Genomic DNA, 23,255 nt, shown 5'->3' with positions numbered 1-23,255 from the left:
AGTTCTATTTTGAAGGATGTTAAATTTTCACTCAAAGCCACCAGGAGCTGGGTCTTTAAAATAACCGCCGTATCGTTACAGAGTGAAAGTAGCAGTTCCTCCTTAAGGTCAGAGATTGCAGCATCTGAGGGCCTCTTCAAAAGAAGACGTAGTTGCTGAAGATGTTCTCCAGCACAGCCAGAAAGACCACAACCAAGCAGCCTTGAGATCTTAGGCAGCGTCTCTCAGGTGGGTGTCAACATTGTTCACAGTCAGGTCTGTGGTAATCCCGTCAAAAAACAAAACAGAAAAAAATCTAGATTATAAATTAACATGTAACCAAAGCACTCTGTGTATAACGCCATATTGTAGGATGTAGTTCAGAAAATGTCATAGTATACTTTTCAAGAATAACACAGGATGGCTTGTAGTTCATAGTATAGCATGTCGGGGAAAAAAAACCCATAGATTAATATGTGGGTCAAAAAGTGCAAAATGATAGGATGTTGCCTAAAATTGTCATGTATGATATGTGGTTCAAAAAAGTTAGAGTGCAGAATATTGTCAAAGTAGTATGTCTTTCAAGAAAACATCAGAGTATAATATGTCGTCTAAAAAAATGCCGTAGAATAATAATTCATTGCACAAGTAAAAGTATAGTAATTTTTAAAACTGTTCAAATTCGGACAATATGTTGCTAAAAAAATAAAACAAAAAAATGTCATAGTAATATGTCAATTAAAAAAAGCCTATAGTATAGCGCAGGGGTCGGCAACCTTTAACACTCAAAGAGCCATTTCGACCCGTTTCCCACAGAAAACACCAGGAGCCGCAAAATCCTTTTGGCATTTAAAATGAAGACAACACTGTATATATCGCTTTTTTACTTCTAGTGTTGCTTATATTTTATAATTGGCATTACTGCATAGAACATTTCAGATTATTTTACCACAGATCAAGGGTACAGATTGTTGTTGTTCACTGTGTATTGGGTAGTACTCATTTTGATTTAGACTGATTAGTATATAGAACCCTATGATGTTTATGGTTTACAGCTGAGAGCTAGTTGCTAAAAGTGCAGAATATCATTTCTTATGTTAGTTGTGATAATTGTCAGTAAACATTCTAAGTGGAAATTGACAGGGTTGTAATTAGTGTAGTTCTTGCACAATATTTGTCACTTAATTGCCCTCGGGATTCTGTCATTGAGCTTACTAGTTTTACGTAACCGGCAGATGCTGCAGCTGATGATGTTGTAATTCACATAAACGAGGAAACAAGTCCATCATAATTTGAATGTTAACAGTCCAAAATGAAAAGGTCATATACAGCTTTTCTATTGGGTTAAAGAGCCAAAAAAAAAACAAAAAAACATGAAAAATACTTTGTAAAAACAAGAGGTCGATAGCAGCTTTCATTTTTTCTTACAACTTTTCAGTGCCTCCCCCCCCCCAAAAAAAAAAAAAAAAAATCTGTTGTACTCCCCTGTCCCTCCCACTAAAATTAATCTGGATCACCGTTTATATAAAATGGTCACAGAACGGTTAAGTGCATTTTCAAAATGACATAAATCTGTTCAAAATGATGCAAAAATTGACCAACTGAACTGGTCAACTTTCATTGACCAATGAAAAAAGTTCCGAAATTTGAAATCACATTTGTGCACTTTTCCTTAAAATTTGTCAGAAATAAACCAGAAATAATCCAAAAATGCCTCATAACTAGTCTCAAATGACTAGTTCTATCTTATGTTAATTGAAATGGAATCAGTTGAATAGCTTTTTTAAGTAAATTATGATGTCATTGATCCTTTGTGTATCACTGGAAAATTCAGTCTGCTGTAAGAAAAGAAAAAAAAAACCAGAAAACCTCTGCAGAGCTGCTGCAAACATCTTTGTAGCTGAAGGGAAAGTCGGACTCATGTTAAAACACCTTTACTTTATTATTTTAATATAAACCATTTCAGAATAAAGTACACAGCCACTCATACAGGAAAAAACAGAGATTTCAGTTTGAATATTGTTCATTAAATTCCTGAATTTCTCCTCTAGATTTCATTCATTAAGCATCTGCTGCTGTATGTTGATGTTTGCATTTAAAAAGTACCTCCCACATTCAGGACTGATTCTCCTTGTTGATCACAAATTCCTCTCCGTTGCCTCCGCATCTGGATAAACTGATGCTGTTTGGCACCACAGCAGCTTTAAGAGCAGTCATCCAGCTCTGTCTGAGGTTGGGATCTTCACAGCAGAAAATGTGCCTGGTTTTGTTCTGGTTCAGACAGAAACAGGGTCGACTCTGGAGCTCCTGAGGGGAAGAATCAACGCTGCAGCCCGGCAGAGGAACACTGACCTGAGGCTTCGAATCCTGGAAATATAGCAGCAAAGTGAAGTGGATGCAAAGGTTGAAGCCATGTCTGTTCACATTTTAAATAGAACACACATCCCACTAATTTGTTTCTACAGTAGAATATATTTAATGACATTGAAAAGTGTACAGTGGATCCTGTTGGTGCATTCACACAATCAGACTACATTATTTTCCCCAAGTACAGTAAGAAATGTGCAAAAATAAAATCTAAAAATATAGTGGGCAAAAAAGTATGCGCAAGTGCAAACTATGAAAGCTGTGATGTAGTTTATTTGATGGGTTACGAACTATCAAAACAGCATCGTACGAAAACAGCGCATAGCACTGCTGAATATATATGGAAGTGTGATGGATAAAAGTACTTCAAAAAGTACTATATGCACAGGTTCAGTATATTAATACAATGTGCATGAAGTAAATGGTACAAAAAAGTAGATATTTCCAGATTCTGAAAATGCAATATTAAGTAAATTGCTGGTAGAAACTCAGGTTTTAGCTGACGGTGTTCAATGATTTAGGGACAAAGCAAAGAACAAATATAAAACCATAATTCAGAATTTACTGCAAATCTTACAAGGTCAACAATCAGTTTAGAAATCTTTAGTGACGTAATCAGTTTGTGTTTTAGTATTGTACCACTACACAAAGGTATATAGATTTACAAAACGACTAAAAACTCTGACCTTCCCCTCTCACTGTTTAAATAAAGCACAGAGCTTTATTGGATCCTTTTGTAATGGTGAATCCATTTACCAAGGGAACTGATTGGTCAGTAGGTTGTGTTTTTATAGGTGCTGATCTATTATCTTAAACATAAACTGGTATAAGTCAACATTTTGATGTATCCCAGTGAGAACTGAACTACTGTTAAAGTTCTGAAAACCCCAAATTACACTAGAATTACCTCAATAGCCTCAAATACTGCTTCACAAATCAGACTTCTAGTCTTAACTCAGGCATATTTTGGTGTTTGACCACACCTCTGCACCACTTTATAGAGAATTAATAACTCAAATACAATATTCTGCAGGACATTTAGAGATTACTATTATTTTAAACTAAGCCTAATTTAAATTTAAAGCATGTTTTTTTCATAGTGGTTCTCTAAAATCAAAGAGACTTTAAAGGATATTCTAATCATCTGTGGGCAGGTTTTTATAATTCTTTCATCCATCTAAAAAAAAATAATAATATTGCAGAATCTGTTCAACCACCTGGTTGCACAACAGCTCTGAACAATTTTAGCCTTGTTTCCTCTTTCCCCCCCACATACGAACACATGATGACAGATGCTGACTGTTGTATATGACAAGGTCACATGAATATCCTCAGGAGATGACATTTGACCAAAATAATCCAACCACAAACAACAATGTGGCAACAATAATTAACATTTCTAGCTTACAAAATGCATATATCTCAGTTTTTCCAGTCACAGAGGTTCTTACCTGTAGATCAGCATACAGGTAAAGAACTTGAGGTTCAGTTCTGGTGAGAACGCACCACATTTGTTGCCAGATCATGGGACTGTTACCATACTGCAGGAACCCACTCATTACACTGTCAGTAGAAGCTGGAGGTGGATCAGACTGGAGAAATACAAGACATGCTCAAAATTTTATTGCCATGTGGCATTTTTTTATTATTTTAAAATGGCAAACTTCTCACATTGGAAGCTTTAAAACTGCCTTCATTGTAGTCGAGTGGTGTAATTATGCAAGTTCAAACAAAAGAAAACACGCATGTTCACCTCCAGTGTTCTTCTCCTTCTCTTTCCGTCCACCTTGCCTCCACTCTGGCTGGTCAGGATGGAGTAACAAGCTTTGCACACTTTGTTCAGCTTGTTACCGTCGTACTCTAAAGCCACCTTATTGTCTGAACACCTCCAACACACCACCTGAGGAAGCAGGGAAATCGTCACCTCTGAATTATTCTCTGAAGAAGTTCATTTTCACAAGCCACAGTTTATCATATCACTCACAAATCCACAGGCTCTGCAGTGATGTCTTCTCCTGGTGAGGGCGTTGAAAGGCTCCCGGCAGTTCATACACAAGGTCACCTCATTGTCCCGGATCCAGCGAGGAGCCCGTCGGCCAAGTTCTTCCGTCTGTAAAGCAAAAAATATCATAACTAGGATGTTTAATATCCTTTGTGTGTTTTCTAAATTGTTCACAAAGATTCACAGCCTCTCCTTGACTCCATATTACAGAACAAATGTCATCCAACTTACTGGTTCTTCCATGTTCAGCTCCTTAGAGGCCAACTTGAAGGTTTCATTTTTCTTCTGAAACACATCAATGGCTTCCTGGATCACCTGGAGATAAAACTCACTTTAAAAGCCTAAACGGCAAAATCTTGTCCCTATACAAGTAACATTTAATGTGCTGCAAATAAATAAAAATACCCTGGTACCTTTATCCAGTCGTCTCGGTCTTGTTCAGAGCTTTGGGGGAGGGAAAGGCGACAAAACACATAATAAGTGATTACGTTTAAAATTATGAAGCACGAAAGGCTTAATAGCACAGGACGCAGTATGTTGAGTACTTTAGGACAACAAATAACACACTCTATAGCTAGCAAGTACGAGGTACAATCAAAAAGTTTCACGTCTGGGTCTGTTTTAAAATGGCGACTCTACAACTTGAATTTAATTTGGGGGAAGAGAAAGACATTACAGGAAGTCACATCTGGAAAGTTGTGTGGGTGGAGAGCGACAATTGCATTGATGGGGCCAAAGAACTACCACATTTTCAACATGTGTGAGTGGATGCATTGTCATGATGTAGCATCCAGTTGCTTAAAGGCCACAGTTCAAATGATTTGTTCTGAATATTCTTGGATAGATGCCTCAGGATGACAAGCATCTTCTCATCCTTGGCATACTTTCTTTAGTCTTAAAAACTACAAAGATGGCTGTTTGATCCTCAGGCTGCAGGGTCAGACCCAACTGTCATCTCTGGTAAGATGTTCAACATGAATGACAGATAATTGTGGGCCTTTTGATGGAAATTCTGGCAGATTTCAACATGGTGCTGCTTCTGTAGGTCAATTGTGAAATGCGCAAATGCAACTGGCCACTGAAAAATTGCAGTCATTGAGGTCATTCTAGTAACATAATTCAGCACCAATGTTCATATTTGTACTTCACTATTTTTGAATGTGGGTGTGAAAGAGTGTGTGCGTATAATTGTATAGGGTTTCTTTTAGGGGTGCACAGAAAATGTTGTTGTACTGTTTGGTACAATGACAAAAAAGCTTTCTGATTCTGAGATCACATGCACAGATCCTGATGTTGATATGTCATCATTTAAGTAAGTGCTTAGGTTCCTGCAAACCTGAATTTCTATCTGAATGTAAACTAACTTTTTGGTGCATTGCCTCGCTTGCTCTAAATTTCACTGAACTCCACTTTGAACCACTACAACCTTGCCAGATGACTACATTCATACAGTTTAGTTGTTGTGTAAACACCCACCTGGCCTGTAGCTCCAGAATCCTCTCCTTCCCAGAGACCTGGAAGGTGTACAGATGGTCTTCGTTGGTGGTCTGCTGCACGTGCATGCCCTCCACTCCGATCCTGCAACGAATGGTAAAGCGTTGTCCAACCAGGCTGAACCTCGGAGAGCAGCACAGCAGAAAGTTGTTGAACTGTGGAGAAAAGTTACACACCGTAAATTCCACGTTCATGCAGCCAACTAGCCCTCACACCTTAAGGCGCCATTAGCTGGAACAACTTGGAAAAGCACAGTTTACTCTTTAAAAGGGAAGAAAATTAGGTAAAGAAGTCATTTTCTGCATCAGTTTTCTGACCAGGAACAGATGTCTCTCCATGGCTGATGTGTTCCTGGCAGCAAGTTTGAGAAGACGCCCTTCCCTGAGAAACTCATTAGTTGGGTTGACCACCTCCTCCTCACCAACCATCTCATAGATCTCCAGCAGCCGTTTTAAGCTCTCCTGTAGCAGAAGAACGATTATAAACACTGAAAGAAATGAACAGTTTCCACAGTTGATAATTTAGGTAGTAAAAATGGATGAAATACAGATCAAAACCACATTTTTTCAGAGTCACTTTTGGCATTTATTGTGCTGTCCGACTGATGAAATGTCCCTCTATGCAAGTAAAAGTAAAACGTGTGGCAGGTTATGGAAACGTACAGCTTTGTGGATGGCGCTGTTTGAATGTGTGGCTGCCATGGAAATAGTCTGCAAGGATTCTGTGGGAAGAGATAACAGAAATAATGAGCTTCCCAACGAAGAAGGGCACTCAATGAAGGAAAAATTAGGGAAATACTGGGCACAAACGCCTTTTGAGCAAAGATACTGTTGAAGCAGAACATAATGAACTGTGACTAGATGGTATAAAGACACAGAGTACCTACTCTGAGCAAACTCATAATCTGGATCCTCCTCCGGCAGCTTCTTCAGATAATCCTTCAGCAGCATCTCATAACGTGGAACCCTCTGGACCGGTTCCAACATGTGGTGCTGCAGGGTGAGGTTCCCACAAACCTCCTGAGTCTGAAACAGGACAAAACCTCTGGATCACATCATGTCGGTGGATCAGAATCAGGAATATCTGACTCTACCCTGCTGACCTGGATGTCCTGGATGATGTTCCTGAAGGCAGAAGAACGTTCTGTCCAGGTTCTCACCAGCTCCATGGCCTGGTCAAAGTTCCTGACGTAGTCGGCGTACATCCTCAAAAAAGGTGCGTTTTGTAGAAGAACTTTACCCAAACCGGGACTTTCACACCTGGATGTAGAGGAAGTAGGAAGTTTGAGGGTCAGAGGGTGAAGACTGAAGTGTTTTGTTGTTTTTTTTGTTGGTTCACACTCACTTCAAAACTAAACAATGATGGCGAAGGTAAAGTGAAAACGTCTAGTTTCTACATCGTCATATTTACAGTGTAACCTTTTTTTAAAAGAAGAGACAGCACTGAAGTTGAATGAATGATGTTCTAATGTCTAAAAAGATACCACTAAATGTTTTGCTTGTTGAGTTTTGATGCTGTACCAGACCTGAAGTCATTAAAAAAAGAATATATATGAAAATAAAAGCAAGTAAAACAGAGGATTCACCAAAAATAAAGAAAAACCTTTAATGAACCTCAAGCAGTTTCTGTAAGATTTTTGCTCCTCATCATATTTTTTATTCACTGTGGGCTCATTTTTCACAGCAATATAAAGTTGTTTTCTGTTCGAACGGCATGTTATATACGAGTAGTTCAACTGCCATCACAAAGTAAAATATATACAGTGATTTTTCTTGTTTTTACAGTTTCTGGGTCTGATAAACTGTCATTTTGATGACTTTTTTGGACAACATGCCTATACAAATCCACCAGGGATCAGAGGGTGAATTTCTCTGCAAGAATCAATCAAGAAGAACTTTCAACAATCAATGACAGTCATCCCTGTCATGTTTTACAGATAAGGTTGTATATAGTGGGTTAAAGTTGTTTCTTTGATGCATCAGTTATACTAGGGTATAGTTTAAACAAAAACAGCTTAGTTGAGAACCCTTGTGTGTTCATTTTTAAAGAATATTATTGATTAGATGGACAGCTTTATGTCATAGTTTCAAATTTTCATACTAAAGCGACTTGCAAAATGAAGTTATACCGTATTTTCACGACTATAAGGCGCACATAAAAGTCTTAGATTTTCTTCAAATTGTGCGGCGCGCCCTATGGTGCAGTGCGTCCTCTGTGTGTTGTTGAAAGGCGGACGTAGACCAGGTGGTTTTTTCCACGCATCACCATCGCTGTTGATCTGTGACTCTATGCGTGCCCATCTCACAGCCGATGTGAAAAAAACAAGTGAAGCAAATGAACTCTGAGCTTGCTGTCATTCCGGGAGGCCTGACAAAGGAACTCCAACTGCTGGACATCGGTGTGAACCGGCCGTTCAAAGTAAGGCTGCGAGCGGCGTGGGAGCGATGGATGACCGATGGGGACCACAGTTTCACTAAGAGTGGAAGGCAGCGCCGGGCGAGTTACGCCACAGTCGGCCTTACAACAACAACACACACACAAGCATACAAGTGTGCGTATTTAAAAATAGAGCGGGAGCAAAACTGAGTTTGGTTGTGCTTTATTTAAGTATTGATTACAGAGTACTAACATTTTTTAAATCATCAATAGTCGCGGGCATGGTAAAACACACGGATTAAACAAGCACACAAGTGTGCGTATTTAAAAATAGAGCGGGAGCAAAACTGAGTTTGGTATTTACATTTTTTTTTTTACCGGTAATCGTCATCAATCAAACCCATGGAAGTCCTCATCCTCTGTTTCTGAATTGAACAGCTGCGCTAAACCTCCATCAAACATGCCAGGCTCACTTTCTTCACTGTCAGAGTCACTTTCCGTGCCGTGCGGCGCCTCGGAAATGATGCCGGCTTTTGCGAAAGCTCGAACAACAGTGCCAGCAGACACGTTAGCCCAAGCATCTACAATCCATTGGCAAATTGTGGCGTAGTGTTGTGACGTTCACGAACGAACTGGTTCTTTTGAACGGCTCGTTAACATGAACGATGGGAACCGAGTCGCAGCTGGGAACCGTTCTTTTTTTCCCCCAGTTACATGGGGAGGAGTGCAGCCCAGCTGCGCGGTGCTTATTAGATATGCAAATAGCGTCACGCCACGTTGTGCATATGCTGCCTTCACGTGAGTGCGCCAGTAAAAAAATAAAACAACAACACAGAAACAGTGAACGTCCCCTGCCTTGGAGCAGCAGCAGCAGCAGCAGCAGCAGCAGCAGCAGCGAGCGGTCTAAATGAGGAGGAGGAGAGTCCATGGGCGTAACGGACGCGGGGTACGCGTGGAACATGTCCCCCGCACTTTCCACATCTGTCCCCTCTGTCCCCCGCACTTTTTTCAGCCGTTACAACAGCTAAACCCGTTATTAGCATCCAGTAACGTGTTTTCCCGAGCCGTCTTTGAATGCACCATGAGCGCATGCTAACGCAGGTGTTCCAGAGGAGACGTGCTGCTGTGCTGAACGTGCGTCTGGAGTAATGTTTAGCAAACCAGCCAGAGCCAGCAAGAAGCAAAAAACTTTACAGTTTTTTCCAAACAAACCGTGTAAGTCGTGTGACCTTGTTGGATGCAAACAATGTTAGACTTGTTAGCTAAATGATGACAAGGTAAAACATGGCAATATATCAATATGTTAAGCTAGTTAACAGTAATTCAAATGTGGTTGCCTCTGTTACATTACTGCTAATTAGTTTATTCTTGGAATAAACCCAGTCCTCTTTCATTTCTGGGCAGAAGATGTGCTCACAATTGCTCTCCATGTATTTAAGTCTTTTGGGCCCAAAAGAGGAGAGTCAGGGAGGAGAGAAAAGAATAGGCTATCTATGGTATAAATTCACAACTATTTTTTACTCCTTCTCAGAATTTTGATTTTCAGATTTTTTAATGATTATTTCCATAACAAAGAACAGAGTCAGGCAGGAGATGGACCAGAGGCGGCGGCCAGCAGTAATGTTGACCATGCAGGGTCTGCAGAGGTGAAAAAAATATATAAGTGGCTGAGAAAAAAAATATGTATCTATGGGTTAAAGTGATTTTGAGGTTAAATTCTACTGCAATTTTTACTCTTCCTAATGCTATTTCAGAATTTTTCTTACCACATTTTTTATGTTTATTGCCATAACAGAAAGAGCAGAGTCAGGGAGGAGATGGATCAGAGGCCAGCAGCAGGGACAAGGATGTAGGGTCTTTACAGGTAAGGAGAGATTATAACTTCCTGAAAATAAGATATCTATTGCAGGGAGAAACCAGGCCGTACTGATCATTTCATGTTCAGTGTTTGGCACCTTTGGCTACTCGTCCAGTAGATGTTCAAGGGACATTGTTGTCAACTCAACTAGAGTTTGGTCACTAAAACTTTAGATTTTATAGTTTAAAGAACGAGCCTAGTTGGTCCCCTGGTATTGTACTGTGGCTGTTAGGGATTATGTGGTTCTTTAGCCACTAAGGGCGGTGCAATTAAATGTAAAAGAATGATAAATTGCCCTGAAAAATTTGTCCCCCTCACTTCTGAGATGGTGGTTACGCCCATGGGAGAGTCAGTCCGTCGTCGTTGACAAAATGAGCCAATTAAGGAAACGAAGCAGCATTTGGATGCACTTTTCTCTCGTGGCAGACAGTAAGGGTAAATGCAGTATTTGTCAAAAAAATATTTCTAAGTCAGGCTCCACAAATAATTTGCACAGACACCTGAAAACTCAACATTCAACAGTAAAAGTGGCAGACTTTAAAATCTAATCCACACGTGTCAAATAAGGTTATAATCAATATTTCAGAATAATTCAAACTCATATTGGTGGGATATCTAAATTCATTCCTCCCAGTGATTATTTCCAAGATTAAATGAGTTAAGGCCAGACTGGCTTTTTAAAATTTAATAAATATAAAAATGAGCCAAATGAGCCAGTTTTTTGAACGGCTCTTTGAAAGGAACGGCTCACCAAGATCCAGCTCCCCTCAAAGAGCCATAAATCCCATCTCTACGACGTAGTAGAGGACACCATGAGAATGTTAAAGGGGGAAGTGTGGGCATGGATTGTATATAAAACCCTCGCCATATAATCAGGTGCGCCTTATGTGTGTTTTAAATACAGTAATGGCACACATAACTGAGACTGCGCCTTTTGGTACAGTGCGCCTTTTGGTTGTGAAAGTACGGTAACTGTTTTAAAGACCCACCAGTGTCGGATGCAGTTTTCCAGGTCTGGCAGCAGAAACTGGCTGTGGAAGGAGTAGACAGAGGAAATGTTGGAAAAGATGTTTCTTATCACCTCAGGAGGAAACGAGCCTCGAGCTGCTTCTTCTGTTAGCCGTGAACAGAACACCTGAGGGTTGAGAGGCAGAATGTACTTATTAGTATACAAATCTATTGATCCTCTATAGAAGAACACACTTGTATAGAGAGATTTTCTGCTGTAAAAGCAGATATGGTTCATTTTACAACATTGTATTTTTATGAAAGAAGTCAAACGTGCCTGGTCTAGCAGGTGGAGTCGAGCCACGTACGCCTTCTCTGTCTGCAGCAGCTCTGTAGCGATCTTGTACAGTTTCTGCTGAGTGTTTTCTTCATCTTGTAGCTCTTCTCTAACTTCCTCCTCTGTCTCCTCTTCATTTTGTTCACCTCTAGACTCCTCATGAATCCTCTCATCTCCTGTAGTTGCTTTAGTCCACTGGCAGGAGAACTTGGATCCTGTGGGTGTTTTGCTCACTTCCATCTTGTCACTGAGTCCATTTACTTCCAGCCATCCGTTTCCCTGAACTGCACCATTTATTTGTCCTGTGGAGGTCTCTCGACTTGTTTGACGTCCTTCATTTGAGGTATGATTCAGTCTACGGTTAACAGCTGCTGGTCCTTTACAGTTGGGTGATTGCAGAGGTTTCAGAGGAGATCGTTCAGCCGTTTCACTGTGAATTCTGGAGAAACAAAATCAGTGAAATTCAACTTCATCGGTAAAGAAAAAAAATCAAGTAATGATCAGAAATTATATAGAGGTAAATTCATCCTTAATCATCTAATTTTAGAGAAAACTGTCCTCAACCTTCTTTGATTCTGTCCTCAACCTTCTTTGATTCTTTTTTAGCCCAAAATATGTGTATTTATTAAGATACTGATCACATTTTAACTTAATATATTAAATGGAGAGATAACGGAGACATTTTTATTTACAGAATGAAATTTGAGGTTACGTTTGAACACCTCCGTTGAAGTTTAAAGCCTGAAATTTTCAGTTATTTCTCATCTCGTCCTTAATTCAGAATTTGCATTGATAGACAAGAGCTGAAATATGGAGAGAGAAAAAATCCAAAAAGTCCAATCTTTAAAACATGCAGTTGTATTTCACATATAGAAACAATAATTAATATTTTTTAAATTACTTTGAAATACATACTCAAAGATTAAGTTATTTTCATTTAACTTTCATGCTTGACTGAAACTTAATACAAAATACTTTTTTTTCATTTTTGTGAAAAACTATAAAATGCTCTGTTTTGTTTCATAAAATTGTGACATGCAGCTTCATATGGTTCACAAAATATCACTAGTTGACTTCTGCATTAATATTTTTCTATTTATGTGAGCTCAAAGATGTGACTTTCCATGATGACAACTTCATTTGTTTTCATACATCTAATCACCCGTAATCAAAGATTGTTTAATCTACTTGTTCAATATTGAGGATCCTGAATCAACGACGTGACGAAAAATAACAGTGAAAAATTCTGGCTTTCATGTTTAATTGTTGCTGAGAAATTGTCGTTCGAAAGTGGGTTTTTAAAAATATATCCTGGCTATTATATATCAATCTAAAAAGTCACAGATACCACTTTAAATATGCATAATTTGTGATAAAAATTAAGTTTCAAGCAGTTGAGTAGAAGACCTCTGATGATTTGAGATGGAACAACCCTTTGAGAGCTACACCTGCCATGAGGAGGTAAGTCATGACGCAGACGCTGGTAAACTCCAACATCCTACCTGCTCTCATCCATGTAAACTATCAGATCAGGGACACTCAGAGATTTCTCTGCTCTCTTCTCCTGTCTTTCCATTTTGTCATTAGGAATTCTGTGCAGACCCAACCAGGACATGGAGCTCCTTGCAAGACTGTAGCTGCCCATCTTCCCCTGGACAGGGCTGGGGGTCCTCAGTTTGCCCATCAGAGGACTGTGGTTTCTTGGGGAGTGCTTGGCAGGGCTGTGGCCTCCTTCCCTAAGTGGGCTGCAGTTCTGAATTCCTCTTTTTCCCGGACTTGGAGATTTTAAAAGCGGATTGCTAGAGAGGTTAGAAATCCCCTGAGCCTGTCTGGCAGGGCTGATGTGTGATCCATTGAAAAAGTGGCTTCCTGCTCCTCTATCTGGACTCAAGGAGCCTAAACAGTTCTGTGAAGCGCTGAAACATGAAACAGGAACTCCATAAGCTCTTGTAGGACTCTGGTCTTGCTCTGTTACATTTATCTGCGGATGTACTGCTGTTTCTGTAGTGTCGGCTTGATCCTGTCTGATGCTCAGAGGACTCAGGAGGTGGGCTGGTTTAGGAGGAACTGCAAAGACAAAGTGTGGTTGACGGGACAAAGTACCAAACTGAGCATGGGTAGCTTTTACTTTTCAACTTATGCATACAGGTTACTGGATTTCCACCTACCTTGTGGTTTCAAAGGGGATTTCTTTGTTGGGCTTTTTCCATTATCTTCCTCTGGGCCAAGTGTAGGGATTAGTTCTGATCCACAAACTCGACCATCGCTGAGATCTGAAAAAAGAAAAGCACAGTTAACACACCAACCAACACAATGTATAGCAAAGACGTATGTAGATTGGACTTTTTTCTGGCTACACTGAAGATAAAATGGCTAAAAATAGCCTGGTTATAGAAATATTTTCGCCAGTCTATTTTGGCTAAAGTATGTTCCATAAAATGTTTTGGGGTTTTTTGCACAAGAGGTGGAAAAATCTAAATATCTTGCAGAATCATTAAAAAATTTTCCTTAAAAAGACCACATTTGACTACAATTTCTTGAATTTCCTGGAATCTCAAGTATAAATCATTCATTTGTAGCAATGGATTCACATTTAGCTCCTTTTAATAAAACATGAGCTCCTCAGAAAACACAATTTGCAAAAATTTTTTGGGCGGTGTCCAACATATTCATCATATGATTATTTTTCCATACATTTCTATCTTTCTGTTTCTTCATCATGCTTTACACTGAAAATTACGGCATTATTGGTACATGATTCACGCATGATGGCCATTAAACATAGATTGTGTTGAATAAAGATCCGAGCATGCACGCTGTTGCTGGCATTGCCATTAAAGCTTTGCAGGTATTTTCTTAGTAGATTAATCAGTGAGATGTTTCTTGTATAAAATGTCCGTAAATTGTGAAAAATGTACATTACTTTTTTCCAAAAGACCAACTTGATGTCCCTAAATGTCTTGTTTCATCCACAACTCAAAAATATTAGGTTTACGGTCATAGAGGAGAAAAAGAAAAACAGAAAATATTGGTATATTTGCAGCTGGAATCAGATAATTCTGACTTCCAGTAGCTGAGAATTCTTTAATGTTTATGCAAAACAACCAATTGTTTCTGAAAATAGTTGGAAATTAATTTAGGACGACAAATAATTGGTTAATCATTGCAGCTCTATCACAACCTTAACTAAAAATTAACTTAAAGACCACTACAGGCACAAACTTTCTTCATGCCAGCTGCTGTAAATCAAAAATGATGAACAAACCCAACATTTTGTGGTGTTGAAAGGCGGCAAAATTTTTATTTGTTTCCTTACTCGTATTATTAATTTTTTAACAATAGGAATAATGAAAAATAAAAGCTAAATAAAGTGATTTTTAAGTGCTATTTTGGCCTTTTTTTTTAACCTCAAATGTGAAAAACATGAGTTCACCAAAAAGCCACTGTGAAGTTGGCACGTTGTTCGCTTTAATGGAGAACTGATTTTGCTGATGCCTCGGAAACGACATAGGAAATCTCTGAACTTGAACAATTCTGAGGGCGTAGCCTTGAACTTCTAAAACACACATACACTTGGATAAAAACACGAGACCTTACTGAGATAGCCTTTATCTACTGGTTAAGAGTTTTTTCTAAAGATACTTGTAATACTTTGTTGCTTTTTTCAAACTTTATTTAATCATGTGCAAAGTCACTGTTATTGCATCTTTTATGTGGGTTGTTTTAATAAATTTCACTTCTAACTGATCAAGTTAATTAGATGGTATCACCTCTGAAAATTGTTTCTTTAATGCCATCATTTGGTATTCAGAAGCTCCACAGATGATTTACTTGCACTTTTTCTGTATTTAATCTAATAAGGATTCTCACAAGAAAGCTTCCAATTCGAAGCCATCTATCGTATTTAGTATCTTTAAAATCTGCACACTGACTGAATGACCGTAATTTTCAAAATTGTGCAACTGGTTGTTTTCTTACCTGCAGTTTGAATCCAAATTTATGCAAGATTATCTGAGATTATCCACCTCTGGTATAAGAGAGCAGAGCTTTCCTGTTTGCTCCCGACAGCGCTGCAGATTTGTCGGTCATGTGGAAGAAACTAAAGCCGACTTTCTCGGCGTTTTACTTCTGCTTTCTCACTTCTGTTTATTCCTACACAGTCTGACCTTTTCCAGAGTTACAAGCTGTGTCTGCAAGGACACATTTAAGTACCAAAGAGTAGTTTCCACACAGCACTGATGTCCAGGAAAAGTTTGCAGTTTTGTGGAAATATATTAACTTAATTTGGTTTTTTTCGTTGTTGTTAGAAGGTGCACCTCCTGGCTAAAAACTGTTTTTATTACCATTTGTCTGGTGCAACTTCAGTTAATTAAATAAAATGTCAATTTGTGAGCTTTAGAGGTTTTTGAAAATGACATTCTACGCTAAGAAAGATGATATTTCTCACAGTTTGCAGCCTTTATGCCAACAATCTTTGTGCTGTAGCTTCATGTGGAGCAGACAGATATGAGAGGAGGATTCTCTGTACGATGCAGATATTTTTCTCAGATTTTGAGACACACCAGATTCGTCTCAATGCCGATATCGTGTTGCTGTTGTGTAGCCAAATATCAACAGATCCTTAGTATCGATAACAGCAAAAAGCTATTCTCTCATGTATAATAAGGACCAAAATCTGAAGTTCGTGTTATTTAAGGTTAAACTAGGCGTGAACTAACCGTGACGTCACCCGTTGGTTTCAACGCCAAGAAAATGAAGCCCGGATTTTGCTACTTCCTGGTCGCCATTTTGGATTTTCTGGAGCCAGTGACGTAAAAAGCGTCATCAAACAGGCTGGACAGTAGAGCAACTCCAGGCAGGACCAGTCTATGGGACTGTCTATCAAGTATAGCCACGCCCCCTGGCTCCGCCAACTTTAACGATTTATTTCAAATTCAGTATTGATTTATTTTAAGATCGGCCACCTGATCTCTCATCTTGACCATGAAAACTAACGGGAAAAAATCCTGAGCTGTAGAAAATCAGTCTATCAAATTTTATTTTTTCCAAAAATGAATTGGGGTCTATGGAGAAAAAGCTTTTTGGAGCCAACCCTAGCGGACGGCGTGGTATTGCAAGTTTTTGACACTTCCGGGTTGGCTTCAATTTTGGAGCCAGATGCTGCGTCCATCTTTATATACAGAGTATGGGTTAAACCAAACAACCATCATCCATAATGAGAGCAGCAGTGGGGTCTGGGGAATAGGGCTGCACAATATTAGAAAAGGTTATGTGAAAAAATACAATTAATCTGTGCAGATGACTTGAATAAATTCAACTGGAAAGAATTCTGGAATGACTGAGGTGAGTTTGTAGATGATCTACTTCCTAAATAGAAAAACACAAAAAAGCTGAAAAAGAGGTAAAACTGACAAAAGGCATCTAATTTTTATTTATTTTTTTGCTTTAGATGGCATTAAGACAGCTCTTTGATATTAGTTTAAATGTTGGAACTAATCAATCATGTTGTGTGGTTGCAAAAACTACAAGACACTAAACATAGAGCACCTATTTTTAATCATCATTCCTTTTGTAGCGGAAATATTTCCACGTCACTGGTATTTCTTTTTTGCAACCATATCTTCCTTTTTCTATGTTTCCTGCATTTTCATGTGCACATATGGAGCCTGCATGTCAATAAACAATCCGTCTGCTTAATGGAGTTTTTAGAAGAAAAAAAAAAATCTGCTTCCTGGGTCCTTTAAATCAGCCACATTTATTGTAGACTAGAAATGGAAAACGAGAACAGTGAGTTTTCTTCTGTGTCAAGCAGCAAAAAAAAAAAGCTGCAGCATGATGTGTTTGAGTTCATCTGCATTACGATAAACAATATATTGTGCAGCTCTGACGCCCACATGCCAGTTTTTCAAAGTCTTGTAAGCTACTTAAGATGGTTAAAGGACTGCTTTACAATTCAAGTAAATGTTTCTCACAAAAAGAGAAAAATCTGTCAGATAGTAAACCTTATATTTGTTATTAAAAGTGGCCAATTATATACACTGAGCTTTGAAAGTGAGGAATTTAAGTCTTTTTGTGTTCATTACATCCAGAATTGGCACATCTCCCACTATTTTACATCTCACTGCAGGTTCATTTTATTTCCTGGCCTTGTAAAATAATCAGCAGCTGGTGTTTTACTGCTATTATACTGTAAAGTCATTTTCTAGCTGGATCCAGTTTACATGGCATGGGGATTAAGTGCTCTACTGAAGTTTTGAGATTTGCTTATCTCCAAGTTTTAGCATCCATCTTGCTAAAAGACCCCACCATGTATACATGTTTAAACAAGCATATAACAAGCTAGACAATAGTTTGCACTAAACGGATCAGAGCACTGATGGTACATGGTGCATCCGACTGTACCATCGGAGCAAATGTTCTTCTAAACACATAATTCTGCTTCAGTGGCTGAACAGTGAGTCTTTGTGTCTGTTTGAGGGTCTCAAGACACACAGTCAAAGTCCAGGCTGAATCAGGGGAAAGAGATTTCACTGCAATAATCCAACGAGCTCCAAGTGTGGAAAAAAAAGTCTAATACACGCACATACAAAGGCTTTGTATTCACAAGCTGACAAGGAAACTAAAATAGCGTTTACAGCGGTAAGCTATGCATAACAAGGAGGGTTAATACTCTTACTGCTACCCTGGTCACCAGATTACAGGACAGTTGGAGCCAAAGAGCCAAAGCCAACAGTGTTACTGAGAGTTTTAAGACATTTTTGCTTGTTTCAATTAAGTCATTCAAGTGGTAGTCAAAATATTAGATCATTGGCATTCAGTTTAGCCAGTAGTTTACAATATGAAGACTACTGGCTGTTTTAATATGCATAATAACTCAGGAAGCTTCCACTGCAATTCTGTGAAGCCAATGGAGCACAGAAAATAACGTATACAACAAATGTGATTATAAACCCATGCAAACTAATTCAAATGCCAAATGATTCCATGTTCACCTCTCAATAATTGCATTATTTATTACTTAAGGTTACAAGCATTTTGTCTTATGGACAATCCAAAGCAAACCCTCTTAAAAAAAAAGCTATATTGAAAATACAGGAGCCATACAACAAACCTTGCTCTGATAGCATGAACAAGGTGATAAATGTGGACCCACATGCTGTGTCTATCTGTATGTCTTCATTAGGGTTCCACGTAGATAAGGACTGTCAGAGGGGACAAAAAAAACTCTGACTGTGAGGCTTCACAAAGACAGAAAAGGATATAGGAAGACTAACAAACAAAAAAAATCAGTGAATATGCAGTTTCAGTAGTAATCAGGAGGTACAGAATGAGTCATAGTGCCACGAATCAGGGCTGCCTGATTAATACTGGGAGTGCATTCTCTGGTCAAATGAGACCAAGGGAAGTGTGTTCAACTTAGATAACGTATAGCCAGTTTTGCGTGAAACTGTTCAGGACTACCACAGTGAATGCATACACCTGACAGCGAAGCATGAAGGTAGGAGTATAATGATATGAGGCTGTATACGTGCTGTAGATGGCACTATGAATGCTTGCAAATAAACCAAAATACTGCCTGATAAGATGACTCCTAGCCTGCAGAAGCATGGAAACTATACTATAGTTGGGCATACTCCTGCTCCTATTGCAAGGTTTGACATTTGAATACAGTAAATGTAAACAGATAGTTACATAATTAAACTCTGAATTAAGCACCTCCGTGGTTTAATAAACACAATCCCAAAAGGGGGTGCAGGTTAGCTAAAGTTCTACAGTCTACATATGTATATATAGATATGTATAAAATATTTATTCATCCCAAAGATGGAAAATTTTGCAGTGCACATGGGAATAAAATGCAAAACATACATGGACTTCAGTAGGAAAAACAAAACAAAAAATAATGTACATTAGTACTGTTGCTACTGTCGAACCTTTTCTATGTCAAGACTCAAATATTGCACAAATTCTTTGAAAGTGGAGAATGACATTATTACACATTGTTATTTTATATGTTGAAAGGCATCTGTATTGCACAGTCTTCCATGAGTAGAAAATATGGATATAAAAAGTACTGCTATTGCACAGATTTGACTAATTATTGCACAGATGCTATCAATTATTGAGCAAGGTATATCAGTATTGCACAGATTCTGTTGATAATTGCACTGACTGTATTGATTATTGCAACGATTCTACTGATATTTCTCAGTTAATATCAATTCTTGCACAGATTCTACTGATGATTGCACAGATTATATTTACTATTGCACAGATTTTATCGATTACTGCACAAATTATATTAATATTACACAGATTCTACTGAATGTTGCACAGATCCTATCAATTATTTCCCAGATTCTAATAATTATGGCTCACATTCTACTGAATATTGCACAGATTCTTCTAATTAATGGGCATATTTTATTGCTATTGCACTGAACAGATTTTATACACAGTGCATGTAACATACAGAAAGTTAAATGCACACTTCTAAATTCATTGTCGTTGCACCAGAGTGAAGTATGACATTTTTCTACATAGGTACAGAGCTGACAGCAGCTCAGTGTCATGTTTGTATCATTTTGCAAGTTAATGCAGTTAATTCTAATGAATTAAATGTGCATATGTAGCATAGAAAAGCCAAACTAAAGCAGAAGGTAGAAGTGTCTCTCTCCTCACCTGGGCCGCCGCAGTCTCCCACAGCTCCTCTGACTTTCCGTCTGACCGCCACTCGCCTGAACTCCTCCGAGTCTCTGCCGCCTTTCAGAGTCAAACTGCTTCTCTTCTTCAAGTCGAACATTTTCACGAAGTAAATTTAAACTTCTGTCCAACACTCCTGAAACTCCGCAGATCTCAGCTCTCTGCGGCTTCACGTGTTCAATCACAGCCGCTGACGTCCAGCTGAGAAGCTCCGCCTCTAATTTAAAACGACCCCCAACCTGTCGAGCCCACCGGAAAAGATCGACCAATCAGTGGACGCAACGTCACTGCTATTATAATTTAATAAGCTTTCAGCTTTTACGTGATAAAACTTTAACCCTGAATGAGCAGACGTACTACAATCACAGGAGGAGGTTTTACTTCAGTTTGTCAATATCACACATTATTGTAATATTTTAATTCCATGAGTAATATTTTATTTTTGTGTGCAATATTGCTTTACTATTACTACTTCTGTAACGTCAGGTAATGTTTCTGAGCAATATCTTATATTATCTTGTCTTACACATCAATTGTGCCATTCCAGCATCTTTTTTGATGGATATGTTTTTAATCTATGTAAAAAAAATAAATAAAAATCTGGCACAGGTAAGAAATAAAAAAATGCGGTGTGGAATATATATCTTAATCTCTTCATGTTTTACGATAAGATAACATAATAAGGTTCATAAATAATAAATATTTAGACCTTTTTACAAATACCTTTGTGGTAGTGAACTTTATTGTTAAGTGCCTTGTTTCCTATTAATGTGTCTGGCAGAGCAGAACATGTCATCGGTCAACAGCAGGTGAAAAGGTCTGTTGTTACAAATAGGATTCGAACCCAGGTCTCCAAGCAACACTTACATAGGGGTTCTGTGGTGTAATGGTTAGCACTCTGGCTGTAAACTGTAGCAATATGAGTTCAAATCTTGGTGGGACCTGATTTTATGAGGAAGTGCAGGTAAAATTGTCAAAAAAAAAATCTGCACAGGCATATATATATATATATATATATATGCATCAGTATTTTGAAAGATGACTCTCTCCAGTAAACTTGTAGTTAAAGAGGACATGAAGATGAAGGTAGTTGGTGTGAGAGAAGAGGATGCAGAAGACAGGGTTAGATGGAGGCAATTGATTTGCTGTGGCGACCCCTGAAGGGAAAACCCGAAAGGAAAAGAAGAAGAAGACTCTCTCCAGTAAACTACCAGAGAGGATATATATATATATATATATATATATATATATATATATATATATATATACACACATATATTTCTACCTCTTTTATCTCAAAAATCCAAGAAATATCAGCCCATCCTCCAGTCACAACACTGCAATGGTATTCCTCATGTTTGTGGATACTGCCCACTGAACAACATCTCTTGGTTTCTGCACAGAAATGACAGATTCTGATAAGATCAGTAGTAGTAGCCCTAGTTTGCAATGGGATTTTTCATGTTTGTGGGTACTGGCTGCTGTAGTACGCATACTTTCTCCTAAATTCAGGTCCCACCGAGATTTGAACTCGGATCACTGGATTCAGAGTCCAGAGTGCTAACCATTACACCATGGAACCACCACACAGGCTGTACTTGAAGGCCTTGGTTCAAATCCCGCTTCTGGCTTTCCGCTTGTCAGCACAGCTGTCAGAAGCGGGATATAAACCTACACCTCCAAGGGAGACTGCAACCTGAACACAGCACCTTAGACCACTCGGCAATCCTGACTATAACCTCAAGTCATCAATCTCGTTGCAGTTGAAGGACTGAACATCAACTGTTTTTAGCAAAAACACACTTAGATCAGCCCAGATATTTCTCCCCGCTGTGCGGTTTTTCTAAAATTATCAAGAATGTTCCCATCCTTAAAGCACAGGACCTGTTTGGAATGAGATTCCGCGTGTTTGTGGGTACTGGCCACTGCACAACATCATTTGGTTAGCGCACTCAAATGATTAATTCTGACGTCAGTGATAGTACACATAATTTTGCCTGACTTCAGGTCCCACCGAGATTTGAACTCGGATTGCTGGATTCAGAGTCCAGAGTGCTAACCATTACACCATGGAACCACTGCACACTTGACACGTGGAGGCCTGGGTTCGAATCCCGCTTCTGGCAAAAGACCTTTTCAGCATCATGTTGTAAGTTGAGAGGACCCCTCACCTTCAACTCACACGAAAGGTCTTTTACCAGAAGTGGTATTTGAATCATATTGTGTGTAGTGGTTCCATGGTGTAACGGTTAGCACTCTGGACTCTGAATCCAGTGATCCGAGTTCAAATCTCGGTGGGACCTGACTTTAGCAGAAAGTATGTGCACAACCACTGATGTCAGAATCTGTCATTTGTGTGCAGAAACCAAGTGATGCTGTGCAGTGGCCACAAACATGAGGATTCCCATTGCAAACAGGCTCTGTGACTTAAGGACATTTTTATGCTTCTTGATTTTTTCAGACAAACCGCAGAAATATCTTCAGTGATTTAAATGTGTCTTTGCTAAAAACAGTTGATGTTCACTCTTTCAATTTCAAATGAGTGTGATTTCGTAACACTGTGAGTGACATCAGCAAGCCCAGTTCATCACACTCAAAGAGATCTCAGTGAGGCTGAGTACTGCTGTATTTATGGACAGTAGAGATATGCATCAGTATTTTGGAAAGATGACTCTCTCCATTAAACTACCAGAGAGGTACGCGTGTGCAGAAATTCAGAGACTCACAAAGGTCAGCACTTACCCAGTTCTTTCCCAATATCAACTTTCCACATGTAGTGACAGAAGCTTTTTTGGGCTCCACGGCGATCTGTTCGTGTTTTGAAGCCACATTTGTTGAATTCAAGGTTTGAGAATCCCGCATGTTGTCAGACATCACATTAACAAGTGTGTCGTCTCCTCTCAGGACTTCCATCTGTGACGGTGCTCACTGAACCTATCAACTGGGTGACACAGTTCATCTACAATAATGACCATAGCAGACACAGAACAGGTGAATCTGAGTCCCCTGAGGAGCAGTTTTTATGAGGAGCAGCTCAGTGGATGTCCCAAAAAGTTTTGCAACTCACCAAAGAATCATGTTGCTGGCAAGTTTCCTGAAGAGCCACTACAATGTTGACAGCACATGTAAAGACGGGAAATATGTGTTGAGAGTGTTTTTGAGCTGGCAGCTGTGTGATCACAGTCAGGATG

General features: G+C 39.0%; 1 protein-coding gene and 3 non-coding genes across 4 annotated transcripts; 1 reads left to right on the top strand and 3 right to left on the bottom strand.

The window, feature by feature from the left end:
- Window positions 1-1,897: 1,897 nt before the first annotated feature.
- LOC110968013 (FYVE, RhoGEF and PH domain-containing protein 4-like) lies at window positions 1,898-20,268 on the bottom strand. The gene is made up of 16 exons (XM_022217811.2): window positions 20,044-20,268; window positions 13,530-13,634; window positions 12,864-13,428; window positions 11,362-11,800; window positions 11,066-11,211; window positions 6,945-7,101; window positions 6,729-6,867; window positions 6,505-6,563; window positions 6,160-6,303; window positions 5,825-5,997; window positions 4,762-4,792; window positions 4,580-4,663; window positions 4,331-4,456; window positions 4,100-4,246; window positions 3,798-3,938; window positions 1,898-2,346 (listed from the first exon to the last, which is right to left on the bottom strand). The coding sequence occupies exons 1-16, from the start codon at window positions 20,162-20,164 to the stop codon at window positions 2,095-2,097; spliced, it is 2,829 nt and encodes a 942-aa protein (XP_022073503.2). The 5' UTR covers window positions 20,165-20,268; the 3' UTR covers window positions 1,898-2,094.
- A 1,306-nt stretch (window positions 20,269-21,574) lies between these two features.
- trnaq-cug (transfer RNA glutamine (anticodon CUG)) lies at window positions 21,575-21,646 on the bottom strand. The gene has a single exon. It is a non-coding gene; the product is annotated as a tRNA-Gln (tRNA).
- Window positions 21,647-22,069: 423 nt separating this feature from the next.
- On the bottom strand, window positions 22,070-22,141 carry trnaq-cug (transfer RNA glutamine (anticodon CUG)). The gene has a single exon. It is a non-coding gene; the product is annotated as a tRNA-Gln (tRNA).
- Window positions 22,142-22,295: 154 nt separating this feature from the next.
- trnaq-cug (transfer RNA glutamine (anticodon CUG)) lies at window positions 22,296-22,367 on the top strand. Its single transcript has one exon. It is a non-coding gene; the product is annotated as a tRNA-Gln (tRNA).
- Window positions 22,368-23,255: the final 888 nt, after the last annotated feature.

This window comes from Acanthochromis polyacanthus, chromosome 1 (assembly GCF_021347895.1).
Source record: "Acanthochromis polyacanthus isolate Apoly-LR-REF ecotype Palm Island chromosome 1, KAUST_Apoly_ChrSc, whole genome shotgun sequence".
In the NCBI taxonomy this organism is placed as follows: Eukaryota; Metazoa; Chordata; class Actinopteri; family Pomacentridae; genus Acanthochromis; species Acanthochromis polyacanthus.
This window is presented reverse-complemented; position numbering and strand designations above follow the sequence as displayed.

Excerpts from the sequence above, each read along its gene's own strand:
- LOC110968013 (XM_022217811.2), bottom strand. The coding sequence starts at position 20,164 with ATGTTCGACTTGAAGAAGAGAAGCAGTTTGACTCTGAAAGGCGGCAGA. Across the intron at positions 13,635-20,043 it reads GGGAGACTGCGGCGGCCCAG|ATCTCAGCGATGGTCGAGTT; the intron begins GTGAGGAGAGAG and ends TTCTTTTTTCAG. Across the intron at positions 4,247-4,330 it reads ACTGCAGAGCCTGTGGATTT|GTGGTGTGTTGGAGGTGTTC; the intron begins GTGAGTGATATG and ends CTGCTTCCTCAG.